The sequence below is a fragment of the Acartia tonsa genome, chromosome 6 (genome assembly GCF_053477335.1).
Source record: "Acartia tonsa isolate MP-2025a chromosome 6, ASM5347733v1, whole genome shotgun sequence".
Classification (NCBI taxonomy): domain Eukaryota; kingdom Metazoa; phylum Arthropoda; class Copepoda; order Calanoida; family Acartiidae; genus Acartia; species Acartia tonsa.
In genome coordinates, this window is record NC_137265.1 from 17,969,932 (window position 1) to 17,990,335 (window position 20,404).

General features: G+C 32.5%; 2 protein-coding genes across 3 annotated transcripts in view; one reads left to right on the forward strand and one right to left on the reverse strand.

Moving 5' to 3' along the window:
- LOC145322011 (uncharacterized) overlaps window positions 1–13,565 on the forward strand; it is a 30,005-nt gene extending 16,440 nt beyond the window's left edge. The window contains exons 10-25 of one of the 2 annotated variants that reach the window (XR_013880484.1): window positions 1,228–1,267; window positions 4,239–4,321; window positions 4,699–4,816; window positions 5,086–5,176; window positions 5,592–5,637; window positions 6,163–6,210; window positions 6,496–6,600; window positions 6,992–7,059; window positions 7,292–7,393; window positions 7,897–7,995; window positions 8,179–8,243; window positions 8,649–8,709; window positions 10,037–10,141; window positions 10,792–10,941; window positions 11,447–11,596; window positions 12,150–12,284. Coding sequence is in view for 1 of the 2 variants with exons in the window: in XM_080163741.1 (XP_080019867.1) it covers window positions 1,228–1,267; window positions 4,239–4,321; window positions 4,699–4,816; window positions 5,086–5,176; window positions 5,592–5,637; window positions 6,163–6,210; window positions 6,496–6,600; window positions 6,992–7,059; window positions 7,292–7,393; window positions 7,897–7,995; window positions 8,179–8,243; window positions 8,649–8,709; window positions 10,037–10,141; window positions 10,792–10,941; window positions 12,150–12,649; window positions 13,134–13,219 (1,767 nt within the window). In the remaining variant the exon portion in view is untranslated. Of the gene's footprint in view, window positions 1–1,227; window positions 1,268–4,238; window positions 4,322–4,698; window positions 4,817–5,085; window positions 5,177–5,591; window positions 5,638–6,162; window positions 6,211–6,495; window positions 6,601–6,991; window positions 7,060–7,291; window positions 7,394–7,896; window positions 7,996–8,178; window positions 8,244–8,648; window positions 8,710–10,036; window positions 10,142–10,791; window positions 10,942–11,446; window positions 11,597–12,149; window positions 12,650–13,133 lie in introns of those variants that run through there. The other variant, XM_080163741.1, reaches the window with a different exon arrangement.
- An 872-nt stretch (window positions 13,566–14,437) lies between these two features.
- Window positions 14,438–20,404, reverse strand: part of LOC145322014 (uncharacterized) — a 79,353-nt gene continuing 73,386 nt past the window's right edge. The window contains exons 52-56 of the mRNA XM_080163743.1: window positions 17,176–17,303; window positions 16,605–16,681; window positions 15,517–15,604; window positions 15,039–15,143; window positions 14,438–14,687 (exon numbers count right to left, since the gene is read on the reverse strand). Of these exons, the coding sequence (XP_080019869.1) occupies window positions 14,634–14,687; window positions 15,039–15,143; window positions 15,517–15,604; window positions 16,605–16,681; window positions 17,176–17,303 (452 nt within the window). The 3' untranslated portion in view covers window positions 14,438–14,633. The remainder of the gene's footprint in view (window positions 14,688–15,038; window positions 15,144–15,516; window positions 15,605–16,604; window positions 16,682–17,175; window positions 17,304–20,404) is intronic.

Consider the following 20,404-nt stretch of genomic DNA (forward strand, 5'->3'; position numbering starts at 1 on the left):
TCCGACTTAATTTAAATGATTTATAGTACAAATGAGCAAAGTTACACTCATAAGTTTAATTGTTGATTTGTATATCGTAGTATGTTTTTATTTATCCAAATGAAAAATGCAGCATTATATCTATATAACACATGGTTTGGCGTTGATGCATATCTGTAAGTAAGAAAGTAATTATACTTCCAAATTAGAATGGGCTGCATTTCAATATTTTTCGATAAAAAATCTTTAATAGTATATTGGACAATAAAATAGTATTGCTTAATCTGTACAAACCAATTTGATTTTTTTGATTCAAATGAAAGGAAATTGCCCTGTTTCAAGGCAAAGTTTAATGTGTAACTAAATAGACATTTATTTTTATTGTTCAAGCCATAGACAACCAGGGAGGGAGGGGATAGTGGTCTGTAAATTATACCGGTACCCAAAGTTTTATAATTACGTTATCTTAATTGATAGCTCAATAGCTTTTGGGTATTTTATTGAATTTTAGTGGGTTTGTTCCAAATTAGAAGTGTCTAAACGTTTAAACCAATAATTATAATCGACAGAAAGGGTAATTTTGTTTATTATCATAATTGGGGATGTACATCAACTTATCGTCCATTGTCTTATACCTTTAGATCCCTGTGTGGATAATCGAGTAAAAGAAAAATAGATTATCTAATTGATATAAATTAAATTAATCATGAATAAAAGGATGTTTATAAAGGATAAAAAAGACTCCTTTATTAGTTTTTTGTTGGGGGATTTAAAACATGCTTACTTCCATTTTTTTTAAATCTTTCTTGTGCTCTTACCTGAATCTCTAACCTGGTAAGGGATTATATCCTTCCCCCTAAAAATGTTCACCCTCACCTGAGTAAATTTGTTATGGGGTAAAGGCTTTGAAGGGTACAATCAAATGAATTAATAAAAAATCACCCCCCCCCCCCCCACCTTGGGCGCCCTTGGTCTTTGCTACAACTGAGTGTAATCATCCATCTTATACATTCTTTCGAACCTAGTAAAAGTGTCTGACTCAGATTATGACGTCAAATAAAATTAACCAATGAGAGGCCACTATAAATTTTACAATTTTACAATAACAGTGTATACTGGCCTCTCATTGGTAAATTCTTTTTGACGTCATAATCTGAGTCAGACACTTTTACTAGGTTCCATTCTTTCATTTACCTCTCCCTGTATCCCTGATCATAAACTGCATGGTAACAAACAATCCGTCAACACAGGAGTCGGTCTGCCAATTCTACCATGAAGGACAGTGTAGGTCAGTTTGTTATATTCGGTTTTTTTTTTTAAATTGTGAAGCTACTCTTTAATTCACTAATGTTGGTATGTCGATTGCTTTGTGTGCTATCCGTCTAGGATTGCAAGCATTAAGAAGAGCGTAGGTCAGTTTGTTATAATCTGTCTTGTTGTTTTTGGAGCAATGCTACTCTTTAATCATGTTGGTATGTTGGTCGCTTTCTGTCTGGCAATTTAGGCATAAAGCAGATTGTAGGTCAGTAAGATATATTATATTTTTTGTTGATTTAGCGATGGTACTCTTTATTAATTACTAGCGGTTACGCCCCTAGAGGCCTCTAGGGGCACTTGAGGAGGAGAGAGTCGAATTTATTAATTTAATTTCTTATTTTAGATTTTAAAAGAAAAAGTTTTAAATTTTAATTTAAAAAAAATTTTAAAAAAATTAGGGGGGGGATTTTTCATTTTTTTGGGGGGTTGGGGGTGTCCCACCACCCAAGAAAATAGTTATAAACCTTCCCGGGACCTATGAAAAGCTACCCTGTTAAAAGGACTCTCCACAGAAAAATCAACTTTGGATTTTTGAAAATCTAACCTGAAATTATTATTCTCTGTTCAATTTTAGGCATTTTTTGTTTTTGTGGCATCGCGATCGAAGCCCTTTGAAATTTTTTACCTCCTTTAGATGAATCCTCCCGCCATTTAATTTGTGCTGCTTTAGTGATTTTTAGCTTCTATTTTTGCCGCCGTTGCCGCATTCATCGCCCTTCTCCGCCGCTACTCCGCTGTACGTCGCTTTTTAATACATGCTCCCCTCTCCCTTGTTCAGAAATTAAATGGAGGCTGGGGGTGTTGTGTATAGCTACGTACGCAATGTATAGCGGAGTAGCGGCGGAGAAGGGCGATGAATGCGGCAACTGCGGCAAAAGATAGTTATATTTGGCGGAGGCGAACACAAAATGGAGGCGGCAGGATTGTCCAGTCAAGGAAGAGGATAAATCGTAGAGCGGCCGGTTGCAATGGAGCAAATGTTCTTTAGCGGCAAACATATATTGAGTGGAGGAAAGTGTAGTATATATTGTTATAGCGGCAGTACAAATAGGCGGCGGACAAAATTTTCAAAGGGCTTCGATCGCGATGCCACAAAAACAAAAAATGCCTAAAATTGAACAGAGAATAATAGTTTCAGGTTAGATTTTTAAAAATCCAAAGTTGATTTTTCTGTGGAGAGTCCTTTTAAGGAGAATCCGATCGGTTTAGCGGTTAGCGAGATCCTTCGGTACAAACATACACACAGATTAACACACAAACATCCTGTTACTTTATTATAAGGATTGTTAGTATGTCGGTAGTTGATTTACTATATGTCTGACAATTCAGGCAAAGAGGAAAGAGTAGGGCAGTATGTTATATTCAGTTTTTGTAGTAGCGAAGCTACTCTTTAATTAACCATTGCTGGTATGTCAGTCGCTTTACTTTGCTCTCTGTCTAGAAATTCAAGCATAAAAACAAAGCTTAGGTCAGTTTGATATATTCATTTTTTTTTGTAGCGAAGCTACTTTTTAGTTCACTATTGTTGGTATGTCGTTCGCTATTACAATTTTTTATAACACTGAATATCTGCACCATAACTCAATTTATCAGTTGGTCCATCCATAAATGTGGTCTTGGCATTTTTTGAATGTTGCCATCTTTGTTTCTTCCATATTCTCACAGGCTCGTTAGCCCAAGGGAAATAAACCTTTTACCATATTAAAAATCAGCTGGAAGTCTAAACCAGACACAGATATGACAAACTCTCCTTTCAAAAAAAAAACAAAGTATCTAAATGGGTTTAAATTTGAGGCTTAGTCTCGGCTGATGCAGTGCTGCCAAGCCCTGCATATGTCTTTCATTCTCTACTTTAGTACGTAATTTGTCCTTAGACAGATTTAACAATTTGTCTTTGTTATTAATGAACAAACATCGGAACTAAACTATAATTTATAATCAATGATATAGACGTATATATCCTGTTAATCTTTGGAGCTGTTATTATATCGACATATCAGTGGATAAAGAAAATACGTGGATATTAGGACATGGGGAAATATTGTCGTCAATTTAGGTTGCTAAGATGGACATCATTTATTCCAGTAGGAGGGGAGGAGAAGGGGTAAGGGAGGTGGATGGGGAGATTGACATTTTAGCCAGCTTCAAGTATCACTTTATTCTGTTGTGAGATTCAAGTTATAATAAATCTATTGACATCAAAACAATTTATTGCTTACGTTATTTTCTAGATTTAACGCTCTAAATTCAACATTATGTCGACTAAAATTGTAATTTATTTGTGAGTTTTTATGTCAACAAAAATACTCTTAGTCAACAAGGACATTTAACTTTTTTTCTGGCTTTTTTTCCCTGCTTCAATAATTTTAATCATTTGAATTGGATCCATAAATTGTTTAGGTGTTGCTATTTTTTATATCAATGTCATTCGAAATTTGTGTAGCCAAAAGAAATTTTAATGAAAGTATTGATATAGATCAAGGACACTTATATCTAATGAAAGCGAAGCGAATAGTTATTTTACAATCCTATAATTAGTTAGGTTTTTTAATTGTAAATGGTTTAAGACTATTTTCTCCCCTTTTTCTACCCCTTCAAATACAAAGCCCCTAGATAATAGGGGCTCCATCGCTTGTTATATATATGTATAAGAGTAACAGGACGTTTGTCTTTCTCTGTGTTGGTGTGTTTTTACCAAAGGTTTCTCACTAACCGCTGGACCGATATGGTTCTCCATAGAGTGAAGGGGTCCAGGGAAGGTTTATAACTTTTTAAGGAGGAGGTACCTACACCATCCCAAGAGAAATCGTCAAAAAAAACTTCCCAAAATTTTATTAAACTAAAATTTAAAAGAGGGAAAGTCGTTAATGATCAAGTCATGTTAGTCTAACTAAAGACACATTGGCGTCGCTACTTATGATCTTATTGGTCCTTGTTTTTAGGAAGATATATAGCCACCAATATGGGACGATTGGGTCTATTAACTGGAACTCAAATATTTATTCCAAGCCAATTTCATGAGTGGGTAAGTGTATTTATTTTCTTTCAAGTTATTCTTTATTAAAAATAAACAGATGATATTGTTAGAAAAAAAGAGATTTATTTGGTCAAATAAACTTTTTTCTCCTCTGTTAAGACTCTTTACTAATAGCATGAAATTGCTCATTTTATGGCCTACAACTTGCATTGCATAACAAACCAGGGCCAACAAAACTGAAATTTTTAATCTGCGGACAGCTGTTTATAGTACGATGCGATAAAAATCAATTCTTATGTTCATATGTATTAAATTAGAATTTAAACCTTTGATAGTTTGTAATATAAAAAGGCGATAAAGATTTATATCTTTCTTGAATTTGATCAAAATGTAAAAATATCGAGTTGATATGAATTTTGTTTTAGTTTTGGCCTAACAAAGATGTGCCACAAGGTGGCAACCTCATTGGAATTTATCCTGGCCAACACTATGGGACCAAAATGGACAAAATTATCGTTGTTGGTGCTCACTGGGATACTGTCCGTAAGTTGTTTTTGAGCAGCGTAGCTGCTCTATATTCAGGATATGTCTGTATGTAAAACAAAGAATGCTACATAAGGGTGCAATCTATTTTTTTTCTTTTTTGCCATAACCCATGACAATAAAAATATTAACCTTTTGTTAAGCTAATTGGAATTTATTAAAGAACTGAGATGCATTAATTAGGCTTAAGGAATCGAGGCAAAAGGGCGAATATAACCAAAAATTATGAAGTCATTTTGCTTTTAACAATAATACTACTTATTTTCTAGCTTCTACTGATGGATTTAATGATAACGGAGCTGGCATAGCTGCTGTGCTAGAAAGTGCCAGAGCGATGGTTCACTCTGATTGTAAACTCTTGTAAGTATTCAGGGGAGCAGGTATAGGGAAAATTTATTCACATTCACCTCCTAATTTTGTAGTGCAAGTATAGAATGGTATTGCTTTTCTGGCAATTAAATTTTAGTTTTGTTTTAACTTTTGTCTTCATACCTTGACGGGCATAAATCTATAAAAATGAGTTTAGTGCTATTTTTGAAAGTTCCTTGCGAGCAAAATGCCTCCCCATGAGGTGGTGCCTGTACCTGAGGTGACTTTATCCTGCGGGGATACTTTCTACCCAACCTTACCTACAGTTACAAACATCAGAAATGCATTATTATTCTCACCCCATTATTTTTAATTCATTTAAAAAATAAGGAGGTAGTGGTTTCTGTGCTCATCAAGGTGATTTAAAGGAAAACAGGCGAAAATCATTGATATTTTTTTATTTCAGGTATTCAATTTACTTCGTGATGTTTGATAATGAAGAACAAGGCAGTCAGGGAAACAAATTAAAAAATAAAAGCAGTCGAATATATTTTTAGACTGTTTTGTATGATCTAATTGATAAAGATAAAAAAAGAGGGTAAGAGAAATTTACTTACCATCGCCGATCAAAGACCCCATGGTGCAACCTCGTTGGTTCTAAATTTTGCAATTGTACACTTTTGATAAGCCTAGTTTTACACGTTTTTCTATGTTTGAAAACAAATCTATAAATATGAAATTAATGTGATGCTTTTCCTTTTTGATTCGATTTAACAATTCTATTGTGTAAATTACAAACAGAGTAACTGACAAACCTAGTGATGCCGAAATTGGAAACAGCCTATAGGGCCTAATAAAAACTGACCTAATACAATATACATGACTAATGATAGGCAAGTTTATATATTTTACCATTGGTCTATATAAATGTAGCTTTCGTCATTTTTATTGTATGACGTCATAGTTTATTAGGCACTATAAGCTGCTTCTGAAATTCTAAAAAAGTTTTGCATTAAATTTTATTTGTTGAATTGATACAGGGAAGCCATGAGTTTGTAAGAGGTTTCCTCAACAAAATTTTCAAGGTATTATCTTTCTTATGTAAACAGTGTAAACTATATATAAGCAAGACAACTACCAGGTGTTGGGGACCTTTTTCATCTGCAAGCAAATTACTTTCTGCTCATTTGTAGCGACTTGGCTGTGTTAATATTTGCGACGCTATTGACTGATATTCAAAAACCCCTTGAAAGTCGAATCAGGGCCCTCAGGGTGGAGACTTACAGTTATTTAACCCTTTTCCCCATCTATTATTTTACTCTAACAGATCTACTGTTAAAATTAGAAAATTATATGAATAAATGATTTAGGAGCGAGAGTGGCCTGAGTTCCAAGGAGCTATAATTATGGATACTCTTATAAATTTTAATGATACTGAGGACAGTCAAGACTGGCCAGAATCTTGGCAAAAAGCGGTATTTTTTTACTTCCTTGATATAAATCTTAAAGTTTGTCGTTTTATTCAAGCTATCATACGCTGTTTGTTAAAATTGCTATACATCCATCAATTTAATTGTATTTCTTTTGTATTGAAGTCCTTTAACAGTGTGCAAAAACTCGAATAAAGCTCGGTCACATTTTTACTTAAAAATCATTTAAATTTCAAAACCATCATATTTTTAACTAATTAGTTTGCTTTCAAAGTTGAGGTCTGAAATTGTCTAAAACCATACCAGGTCCTGAATTAGATTTCAATAATAAGCACAACCCAAAAAATACTAATTAATTTTAATATTCATTCTTTGAATTAAATTTGATTCCAGTCTAAAAGAATTAGGATTTGATGAAAACTATGAATTACTTTAGGTTCCTGAGACCTATGAATCTATTAAAAGTAATGGAAATAAAGGAGATTTTCTCACTATTATGTACAGGTAATAACTTTTATGAAAGAAATAATTTACAGTCCAATGTCCCCTTCCTCCATGAATATCGTAGATTTCTATTGATAAGTTATTTGATTTGACATATTATTAATCTATTTTCATTGAAGCTCGCAATGTATAAAAATAATCCACCCCATTATCCCATCCCCTCCCCTCCTACTGGATTAACGAACTGGCCAAAAAATGAGTTTGAGTTTTAAAACGATTCTATCTAATTTAGACAAGAGGCCGAGGCTGAAATAGCTACGATGATGAGAAAACACAATCAAGATTTGTCTGATACAAAGGTTTTCAAGAAAGAAGAAGTTAAAGGTCGTGATCGGTAAGACATTTTTAGAAAAGAATTATTCAATAATTATAAGAGTTATTTATCGCATTAAATTATAGACAGCCTTTTGCGGATAGTAAAATAAAACATATTAGATCAATTCCAGTTTAGTTATCCCCGAAAGCCGAAGGCCCAGGTTAACTGGTGTTAATTTCATTATTTATTATTCGTGTGTTTAAAGTCTATAAGACGATACGATAAATGCTTTTCCGGTATTCCTCAGAGCCAGATCTAATCCAGCGGATAACAACCGGTTTCAAAGCCATTCTGGAAATATTATCAATTCAGGATAAGACAATAGATTAAAAATTGAAGTATATTCTGAATGATGATAAACATATTGAATTTATCAATTTATCTATAACTTGATAAATAAGTTGACAAATTTGGACAGAATTAGTTTGAACCATTAAATCAATATTTTATCATTGTACCATAGTTTTTTGAACAATAAATGAGAAATTTGTAATAAAGATGAACTTTTCTAATTATTTCAGGTTTAAGTATCAGGAGGTTGGTCTAGGGATGCCAACAATTCCACCACCAACACAAAATCTTAGCGAATGGGCAGACTTTATCAGAAGCGATCATGCTAGGTACACTGGTTTTTGTGCGTGTATTGCAGCTACTCTTTAACTGAAATATGTAGGTCCGTTAATTTGTCGGTTTCAATAATACCTTCGAAAAGACGACATCTTGCGCTCTTTTTTTCCCTAAAAATCAATTTTGCTTACATATTTTTTTTATTTTTCACATTTCACATTGAAATATATTTTTAGATTCTGGTATTCAGTAGAAAAAGATCATGTGTCATCTCTGAGAGCAGTTTTGCTTACAGATTCAGGTAAGATCTTTCTTCATAGTGTAAAAGCTTTCTTTGCTAAATCTAGGCTTTTCATTGCAGCAGCAATAGACATTGGGCTAAATACTATATACATTTCTTAGGCTAGCCAAGGATTTTACCTAATCTTACAATTTTTTCATGTCTATTGATCATTGGATACCCTAACGCCGAGACAAGCAAAAAAAAAATTCTATTGGAATTGGCCCAATGAGTAATATCTTAGTGTTTATTTCTCAAACGACACTAGCTAATATAGGCCTCCTTTATGAATATCTACAACTGCAGATGGTGTAAATATTAGTAAATAGGGTAGACGCTCGATTTAGAACGGCTGTGGCAAAGAACTGCGAGAGATTTATAAAGTGCCCTGTTATAGAAAAAATAACTATTTTTTTTTACTTTTAGGGCCATATAGGGGACAGATGAAAAGTTGTTATCATAGTGCTTGTGATTCTAGCAGAGGAGGGTAAGTAACATTGTTATCATAGTGCTTGTGATTCTAGCAGTGGAGGATAAGTAACATTGCTATCATAGTGCTTGTGATTCTAGCAGAGGAGGGTAAGTAACATTGTTATCATAGTGCTTGTGATTCTAGCAGAGGAGGGTAAGTAACATTGTTATCATAGTGCTTGTGATTCTAGCAGAGGAGGGTAAGTAACATTGTTATCATAGTACATGTGATTCTAGCGGAGGAGGGTAAGTAACATTGTTATCATGGTGCTTGTGATTCTAGCAGAGGAGTGTAAGTAACATTGTTATCACAGTGCTTGTGATTCTAGCAGAGGAGGGTAAGTAACATTGTTATCATAGTGCTTGTGATTCTAGCAGAGGAGGGTAAGTAACATTGTTATCATAGTACATGTGATTCTAGCGGAGGAGGGTAAGTAACATTGTTATCATGGTGCTTGTGATTCTAGCAGAGGAGTGTAAGTAACATTGTTATCACAGTGCTTGTGATTCTAGCAGAGGAGGGTAAGTAACATTGTTATCATAGTGCTTGTGATTCTAGCAGAGGAGGGTAAGTAACATTGTTATCATAGTGCTTGTGATTCTAGCAGAGGAGGGTAAGTAACATTGTTATCATAGTGCTTGTGATTCTAGCAGAGGAGGGTAAGTAACATTGTTATCATAGTGCTTGTGATTCTAGCAGAGGAGGGTAAGTAACATTGTTATCATAGTGCTTGTGATTCTAGCAGAGGAGGGTAAGTAACATTGTTATCATAGTGCTTGTGATTCTAGCAGAGGAGGGTAAGTAACATTGTTATCATAGTGCTTGTGATTCTAGCAGAGGAGGGTAAGTAACATTGTTATCACAGTGCTTGTGATTCTAATAGAGGAGGGTAAGTAACATTGTTATTATAGTGCTTGTGATTCTAGCAGAGGAGGGTAAGTAACATTTTTATCATAGTGCTTGTGATTCTAGCAGAGGAGAGTAAGTAACATTGTTTTCTTTAAAATGGTATCTACTTCTGCTAGAGCAGGGGTATAATGATTTGGCGTATTACCAGGCGCACCTAAGTACCATGCAGAGACAGGACTATCAGACAAAGGTCTTGCAATTTAAGGGTTGGTAGTATGTTGGTTGTTCACATCGTGCGCAATCCCGAAACGTGAGTGTTATTAACACTGCATGTACAGGACGAACCAATACTTTTTTTTAAAGGTTTAATGATTTTTCAAAATATTTGGCTCATTATATTACTTTTAAAGTAAATCTAAAGATTAAAAACATGATTTAATTTGACAGCGGCTGCTGACTATTGGTTTATAGAATCAATTCTTTTATTTTTTAGGTTCAATGCTTCCTTTGCCAATTATGATTTCTTTGCGAAAACAGTTCAGCTAGTCATAGATACCATTACTGATATGTCAGGCGCAGAGTGCCACAAATCTAAAAGGTAAGCTATACATGTGATATTATCTTTTCAACAAGTAAGTTTTTTTTGTATCTGGTGAAATCTCGAAAAGCACTAATTGAGTTTCCATTTTTAGTAAGCTTTTCATATGCCTCTTGATGGTTATAGGGTCATTTGCTTTTAAAATTATTCTTGGGGTGATTATAGGCCATTTTTCAGGCCCATCCTCACTTTGAACACACAGCTCCTAGATGCAAAGGATGCAGCCGCTATAATTTATAAACTTGAAGTATTTAATTTTTGTTTCTGCGACACTAACATGGATATGATTATTACTTAATTTTAAAACAAAGACGACAATATCCAAAAGTAAAGTATATGAAAATATCACTAAACAAAAAAATAAAAAATACTTGCTAACATTTTACAATGTATACTTAGCTATAGTGAATTTAAACACAAAGTGACTATACCCAGGTATCTTAATGGATAAGACAATGGACGATAAATTATTTGTTCCCTTAAAATATTTAAACAAAACTACCCCATGTGTGAAAATTTAAATCATGATGCAAAAGTTTGTGATCTGTTTATTGACCTAGATTAATATGTTTTTTTTTGTATCCAATGAATGGGTTGACATGTTTCATAACTTTGTCCCTGCCTCTCTGACAATAAAATGAATATTACAGGGCTAACCTGGTGCCCAGATACAGCAGGGCCAACCCCACACACTGGCACTTTGGATCTCTAGTCAATGTTAGTCAATTAGATCAGGAAAATGAGTTCTATGGTAATCCTATTGATTACATCATTGTTGAGGATGAATACAATGAATCAAGGTTAGCTATGACACACATAAAAACTACATTTTGATATTCCCCTAAATGAAAAACAATTTTGCACTTGTAAAGAATCACGTTTTCCAAATTTGAATGAAAAAATGGAATATGACTTATTAACATTTATTTAAAATTATAGTTTTACTTCGAATAAAACATCCCCTCTTTTTTCCATAAAACATTTTGAAGTTTTGAAGTTTCCTAAATCATACATTTTCCTTGGTATATTTGTAAGGCTAAGGTAACCCTAATACTAAGGCAAGAATAAAAAAATTGTATGGGATTTGGTTTAATAATTACACAAACAAATAAGGAAAACAGAACACCACCGCTTTTGGTTTATGCTCAATTACAATACTTTAACACGACGAAATTTGATAAAAAAAAACATTTTTAGTTTGATTTTGCAGTAAAAGTATTCCAAAATCCTATTTATTCCTTAAATCCTTTTCCTTTTACTGTCTCCTGTATGTATTTCCTAAAACTCTCAACTCCTACATTTCAGAGGTATGCGGTGGAAAAATTGGCTGAATCAATTTTTAAGTGATACATTTTTGGGTAACATAGCCTTTAAGCTACCAGGCATTATAACTGGTTTCTAACACACTACCTCTCTTCCTAACTGTTCTTGCCATTATGAAAATATTTCCTAAAGGTAAACTCTTGAAATTACAGCTCGGCGCATGTGGTCTTCGAATTTCTTTCAAGCATATTTTTAAACAATTAAAGCTTACATTATATATGTAATTTAAATTGGTATTTTAAAATAAAACAGACGTTTGAATATAAATGCATGAATGATTGAAAAATGTGTAATTTTTTCTATGTTTTTTGATTAGCTAAATAGGTAATATTTCCTTTCCTTCCTGTACTATCCTATGAAAATCCTATTTTAAAATATTACATTCATCCTTGCTTTTACTATATTTTTCTTAAAATTTGTTAAGAGATTGTTTTATTATATATGATTTTTCAAATGTTTAGATAGTAATTTATGTACCTTATAAAAAGTATGGTGATTAACAAACTGATTTTATAAATAGATTAAGAACTAAAATCTTTGAAATGGGAAAAACACAAAGTTTTTTTTTGGAACAATCTCTTAATGGAATGAAATGCATAAAAAAGGCGCTCACATCAAAAACAGTTAAAAACATCTGTACAAAAATAAACTACTGGAGGATTTTTTATTAATTTTACACGTTTAGGAGACTTGAGGAACTATTTGAAGTAAATGCTGCCATAGAGAAAACAACACCTGATTACATAATCACAGAACCTGAAAGACCAAATGAAAATGAGGACCTGTATGAAAATCATTCAGAAGAAAAGCTGTATGAAAACATCTCTGAAGAAGACAATCTAATTCTTCCAGAAAATGATAAAACTAGTGCAAATATAGAAGATCCCTGGTCCTTTGTCCGCCAACCAATTGAATTTATCCAATCCAAAGTTTTTGCACCAATTGTAAATCATCCAAACAGAAAGAATTTATTCACACAATTTTTGCCAAAATTAAATTTTAATTTTGGAGCCTTTACTAAGGCCGCTACCAGGTATGAGTCAAGTGTGCAGCAGCCAGCAGTGCCGCCACATTATGAATCCGCAGGATCTGGAACTTCCAACTATGCCTATGCAGAGGCTGCGCCACCCTACCAGGGTGCTCAAGTGCCTAAAGTTTTTCCCCATCCATTTCCTGTTATTCCAGGTATAGTATAAATTTTGTTAAGCCTAAGATCCTTTACCTGCCCCGAATCTGAATGATATCCTCTGGATAAAAACTGGTTCTGCTCGGAGTTATTTTCATTTTCCTATCAATGGACCACTGTCTATAATACTTCACAATGAATATTTTTCCATACATCCTTCCAGCTAAACATGCAATCTTGAAGCACAATTGTATTAAATAGCTGTAACTTAATTAGTCAAAATCCTATAGATTACCTAGTAATAACCTAAAAGTTAGGGATTTCTTAATTTACAAAGACGTATATGAGCTATCATAAGAAATTATATATATTTTGTTTATTGGAGGAATTATATTCCCTACTTTAAGAGATTCAAATCTATGCAAATTCAGTAAAAAATTACACATATGTTCCTGCCTAAGACTTTAACTTTTTTTATTTTGCCACACCGCATATCGAAATACGTTTACTTTTATTAGTTTTTAAACCTATATACTTGTTTAGGAATGATGAGTCACCTAGCAAATACAGCTGGATATTTTGTAAGAAATTTTAATTGGATGCCTCAGTTTAACAGTCCATTTGGATAACTTCCATAACTTCATATTTAAGTTTTAGTTTAATTTTGTTATAGTTTTAATGTAACACTAATTTTATTTAATATTGTTGATGTTTTTTAGTATTTATTGTTTTAGCTAACTTATATCCTCATTTTTCTTTCAAATTAATGTAAATTATAATAAAATATTTATTTATATATTAAAAACATGTATATTTTTATAGCTTCCTATAATACTTTAATCATATAAAAAAAAATGTAAGACTCAATACCATATATCAAATATATTATCTTGTTATCAAAATATTATATATTAATGTTTTAAAATTTTATTGATTTGTGTTATCTTATAATGCAATAAATGTGATATGTTAGTATTGCGCTTTAATATAAAAACAAGGATGACAACATCCATAAAAGCGAAGCTCTGAAACGATAGGACACACGGACATTAACACATGTATAGTGTCAGAGCTGAATAATCAGAATATAAATGAATAAGAGTCACAGCAAAATTGTGAGTATATTTGTTGAAAAACTTCTTGATGCAGGATAATGTTTATGGACATACTTACATTTTTAGGACAAGATTATAGAGTTGCTTTGCTTATAATATTGTACTTTGTTGTCCCATGAATCAGTATACCTAAAATCAGAACATTCGGATAATTAGATCACATAAAAAATTTTGGTATAAAAGTAAAAAAATAAACATGTTTAAAATGGACGTACGGACATTCTGGTAATGATTATAGAGTTGCTACGCTTTCTAAATCATACCTAACTACTACAGGAATTACCATGCAAAGTTTGAAATCGATAGGACAATTATAACATGCCTAAATTAACAAAAAAGCTCTGTCTCTGACGTACGGACGGACGGACGTACGGACCGACCCTAATTATAGAAAATCTTCGCTTTTAATAATAATCATATTCAAACTTTTGATAGTGCCCCATGCCTGACATTTAGGTTGTATATATTTTTTTTACATCTACCTTTATGTATTATACCAAATTTTACGTGGAAATCTAAATATGAAGATTTTATGTTTTATATCATAGGTGAGGGTAATGGTAACCTCACCTATATAAGTTTTTAACCATTCCAGGGCCTAGGAGAAGCTACATCCTATATTGTAAAGGAAAAACTACATTGGTTCAACGGTTAGCGAGACGCTTCGGTAAAAACAAACTGACACACACACACAGACTGTTACTTTATATAATGATAAATTCAAGAAAAAAACTAAATAAATTAAAATATTTATTTGATTAAAATATAAACCACATCTATAGCAAAAAAATAAAGTTACAAACTCATAATAGGTATATTAAGAGAAAAAAATTAAGAAAACAATTTTTAAAACTCATTTTAATAAATTGTTTTCACTATTGATAAAAATATGCAGTTTAAGAATTGAATAATTGATTTTGTTTTTGAACTATTCATTAGCTTCTGGTGTTCCAGGGAGCAACTCTACTCTTCGATTCAGCAGCTTAAAAAGATACATTTTAAAATATCGCCAATCAAGAATGCTATTGATATGTTCGCCCCCCAAAGTAATTAAAAGACACAAATTTTATAAATTGATGGAATAGTATCAGGGAAAAAGACAGTTGACAATAAATTTATGTGCAATCAGAATTAACCCTATGCAGAATAAAAATAGTATCATATTAATAAAAAATCCAACCAATATACATAAATAGAATTAAAGTGCCAACAGCCAACAAATAAATGAATTTGATCATAAAACAGTCTAATTTTCCCTTATCTTTCATTACCATACCCTATCTTTCAAGAATTAGATTTTGTAATGGGTTTGTATTAAAAAAAAAACAATTACCACATTCTCAGGTATGGGTTGAGTCTGGCTGATCTGTTCGTTGGACGGCTCCTTGTAGCTGGCGGGGAATGGCACACCCCACGAGTCCTGGGATCTGGGACGGTCCTGCAATAGATTCAAAAATGGATTTTAATTTATCTCATTAATGTTTTCTAAATGATTTTTAAATTCAAGCCTTTAAAGTTATGTTTTAAAAGTTGAAAGAAACAAAAAAGCAAAAGAGTTTTTATTGTCATTTTTAATGTTGATACAGGCCTCTGACCCCTTAAATACCCTAAAACTTTTCTATGTTATGCTGCATGCACAGACATGAGCCAATAGTTATTTGCCTGGAGTGGTTAAAAATGGGGGAAGGCAAGCCTAATTTTAAGCTTTTGAATTTATATCCAATCAAACACAAATAGTTTTTTTCTTCTGAAAAGTACATCCAATTTTTAAATTAAAATCTTAAACCAAAAAATTTTCTTCAATAAAATACCTCATCAAGAAGTTGAATACTACTCTTTGTTTGATTTCTTGAGTTGAAATTACTTGGTGAATATTCTACTCCACTCACTCTTCTATTTCTAAACATAGAATAATATATTTCTAGAGTTGAAATTACTTGGTGAATATTCTACTCCACTCACTCTTCTATTTCTAAACATAGAATAATATGTTTCTAGAGTTGAAATTACTGGGTGAATATTCTACTCCACTCACTCTTCTATTTCTAAACATAGAATAAAATATTTCTAGAGTTGAAATTACTTGGTGAATATTCTACTCCACTCACTCTTCTATTTCTAAACATAGAATAATTTATTTCTAGAGTTGAAATTGCTTGGTGAATATTCTACTCCACTCACTCTTCTATTTCTAAACATAGAATAATTTATTTCTAGAGTTGAAATTACTTAGTGAATATTCTACTCCACTAACTCTTCTATTTCTAAACATAGAATAATTTATTTCTAGCGTAGAAATTACTTGGTGATTATTCTACTCTTCTATCTTTTCTATAATAGCAATAGGATGTGTGTTTGTAGCAGGGGCGTCCAAGCTTTTTTATTTTTGGGAGAGTAAAATTTTTTTAAGGGGGGGGGGGGGGTAAAATAACGCGCGAAGCGCGCCGCAAATATTTTTTACCCCCCCCTCAAAATTTTTACCCCGGGGGTCAAATTTGCTTGGGGGGTAATTACCCCCCCAGAAATCTGTTGGTAGGGGTAAAGTTTTGTTACCCCACCCCAAAATTTACCCCCAGGGTAAAATTTTTTGGGGGGGGTAATCACCCCTTTACCCCCCCCCCCATGGACGGCCTTGGTTTGTAGCTTATATGATTCGCCTTTATAGTGAAGTGTCTTACATTTCCGATAAAGGATTCAACTATTTTGAGGAGGGCAACTCCACTCTACCATGAGAAATCGCCCCTCAAAAATTTAGATTAAAAAGTGGAGGTTCGACTACTCCCAACCCATATCTCAATAGCCGCTACCCATAACATAAAATATTAAACTCTTTAGATGCAACAAACTGAAGAAGTTAAAACAAAACATTTTTTACATAATTGAAAATTTATTTTGTTACCTTAGACTGGTCTTGGTTCCTTCCAGAGAATCAGCAAACTGTGCAGATCTGTAGGTAGGCTGCATACTTCCAGGAGCCTAAACAAAACAAGAACGATTACGTCCAATAGAATAGTGAAATTGTATGAAAGGATAAGCTAACTTCTAGAAGAATTTCGTTACTTATATTTTTACATTTAAAACTAAAATTACTAAGATTCTGGTAGCTAATAGGATAGATTCATACTAAATAGATTCCATACTAAAAGTATTAAACTTATTCCAATACCTACATTCAGAAAATTTTATGAATTATTATAGACCTATCCATTAATATAAATTGTAATTAGCACTTCATGGCAAGGGGTTAATGGTCTAATGGGTGTTAAATAACAAAAACAAATGGGAAGAGGGAATGAAGGTTGTTTACCCCACCAAAACAAATTTTGGGATGCTGTAGTCACCCCTAATTTTTTTTGTAAATACATTAAATTGTCCCCAAAAAAACTTTCAAACCATCATTTTACCCCTCCGAAATAAAAAAGCTTGGACGTCATTGAGAACTAAGATTCGTCTAAAAATAGATATCTTACCGTGAATGGCTTGAGTTTATCCTGTGTTTTCTTATTCTTGATGCAGACAGCACAGATGATAAAAACAAGGATAAAAAGAGCCACAGCCATTCCACACGCAGCTACAACTATTGGCAGGATAGCATCTCCTACAAAATAAATATTGTATGTATTTTATAATAAATATATCAGTAACACATAATTGTTCTTGGTAGACCAGCAATGCATACCTTTAAAGATCGGTGTCCCAATGTGAAAATTATATTTTCAACGATTTATTGTCGTTGGTGTCATAAAAAGCACGAAACGTCACGCTATCAGGCACTTTGGAATTGATTCAAATCGACTGAAAATGGGGTTAAAGATAGGGAGGCTACACGTTATGATAAAATTTGAATTTAATTTCTTATTGAAAAATAATACATTATAAGTAAACTTGTACAACCATATTTTGATATGTAAATCCAAACTTTAAAAAATTCTAAATAGAGTAAGTACATGTCGTTATATTAAATTTATTGACACTAAGTTTTAATCGAGTTTTAAAAAGTAGCAGCTCAACTTTCAGAGAGATGGATATATTTTCTGAAGATAACTAATACTGAATCAAAATAAATTACTTTACAGAGTAAGGGAGAAGCTAATGACAAGGACGTCCAAGGGAGGGGGGGTATAGGGGTGATTACCCCCCCACAAAAAAAAGAAGCTTGGACGCCCCTGGCTAATGAGCTGTAAATTATACTCATTCGCTGGCTTAAAGCTTTTGGACTTTCATTAAATCTTGATTGGATTATTAAATTAAATTTATTTTCACCAATAATTGTAATCTACAGAACTCCTTAAGATCCCTTAAAAGTATCTTTTAATAGCATGTTTTCTACAATTGAAATACACAAAATTTAAGATGAGGCAAATTATCTTTTTAATGCCATAACCCTATCCTTGGTCAACTGTAAAGTGTACATTATCCAGACTCAGAATAGAAAATTTCAGATCAAATGGGAATTAAAGTTTGTAGTCTGTTAATGGATATAGAATATGCGTGGATATATTAACAGGAGAAAATTAGTTAGCTTGCTAATATGGACTTCATTTATTGGTTGGAAGGAGAGTGGATAAATCAATGGGATTGGATGGGGGAGGGGGGGGGGGGATCGTCATTTAGCCAGCTGCTATCATCTTTTTGGTGTAACATCCAAATAATAATATATCGATTACTGTGTTTAATTCTAAAGTTTACGTCGAGCCTAGGTGAGACTGTGCTTTATATCACTTTTTCAGTTATGTTAGGGGTTGAGACAAAGGATGATAAATTGATGCACATCACAAATGATTACAAATTATCTCTTCTATATAAATTAAAAGTATTGGTTAAAAAGTTTAGCTGCGAATAAGTTTTAGGGCGAATAATACTGAAGGAATAAGGAAAATCTGCAATAAATGTTTTGATTATCCTTAACAAATAGATAACTTATTATTTTTTAGTATAACATTATTATGCACTAACATATTCAATAATTTGCCTATAAATATTATCTATTGTGTTGTTATTGCATATTTATACATGTAAATAAGTTTGAACTAGAATTATATAAGAAAGAAATTCAGGAGTAAAGAAATGAAAAAATAATTTGAATTTTGAAATACAAATAGTTAAGATTGGATATGTGCTATTTCAGTATAAAGTTGAGGACTCTATAACACAATTAATTTTGATCGGGTGTCCTTTTTTCTAGGTTGGTGTTACCACTACCCTCCCCCAAAATAGTTTTTAAAAACTTCCCAAAACCAATGAAAAGCTACATTGTAAAGGATAACTATATTGTTTCATCGGTTTGAGAGATCCTTCGTAACAGAGACAGTCAGACTTTTACTTTATTCATATTACTTTTATATAAGTTTTCTTCGGTACTATAGACAAGCAGACAAACAGACAAATATCATATTACTTCTATACCAGGATTAATGCGCTTAACATATATCTTCTAAAATTGTAATAAACTTTTCTTTTAGTTTTACTTTAATATTTCTTCACCATAGAACCGAACTCTAAATTTCTGAAAATATTGCAAAATGCAAAGAAATGTATTGAATATGATTGTATAAAAAGCATGTTTATTGTATGTGACATACATTCTATTTATTCAAATGGAATCTAGTTAAAAATATATATTCTACTTTTTCCTATATAAAAATAACAGAATGTCTGTCTGTGCGTCTGCTTGTCTATGTACCGAAGGATCTCTCTAACCGCCGAATCTTTACAGTGTAGATGCTTTATGTCCGAAGGAAAGTTTATAGAAAGTGAAACAATTGTGATAATTTGACTTTAACAAAGCTACTAACTAGCCTAAACTGCTTAAAATAAGGAAGGAACTATATTTTTCCTGTTTTTTTCCACCAATTAAAATAATCATTTTTCAACTAGTTTCGAGTTATGGGAGGTTATATAGCCCCCTCCCCCAGAAATAGGGATTTTAAGTCTCCCGGAGTATGATTTTAAATGAATTATTTTTTTTTTCTTTTCATCATGCTATATCTTTAAATCATAAAATTATGGTGAGCCAGATCGGGGTGAGCCAACTTTCCACCAATGAGAGCACAGCATTTTATGAAATGCCGCGCTGTGATTGGCTGAAATTCGGCGCGCCCCGATCTGTCTCACCACTAAAGTAATTTAAAGATCCAGCTCAGTATACAGTATTATTATTACATCAAAAGCATAAAACGACAATTAGAGAAACCCTTTTTTTCATGAGGAAAAATGAAGTAAAATTTAGGATAAGTTTTCAAAGTACATATGCTTTAATGTGCTTAAAATCTAATTATTATGATTAAAGTGAACATGTATGTAAGAAAGTAGATTTTAGTAAAAATATACAGCTAAATAAGTTTAATTTAATAATCTAAATTGGATTATTTCAGAAAGATGGAATTTACATTTCTTATCAAATATATTGTACTTATAAATTCAAAAATGCTGAATTAGAAATACCTCAAACCATACGCGAGCGACAGAGGGTTTAAGGAACGTGTCAAAAAAACCTAAAAAACAGGGAAATACACTACTCCGGCAAAACCTCTATTCACGCCACCTTCTTTAATTATTATGATGACATTGATGAATTCGACATTTTGATAAATTAGCTTATAACAGTTAGGGAGTTGAATCCATTTTTATAGAAACAGAAATATAATCTATGATTATGGTTTGGACCCTCTAAAACTGTAATCTACCCTTCCACTTTCC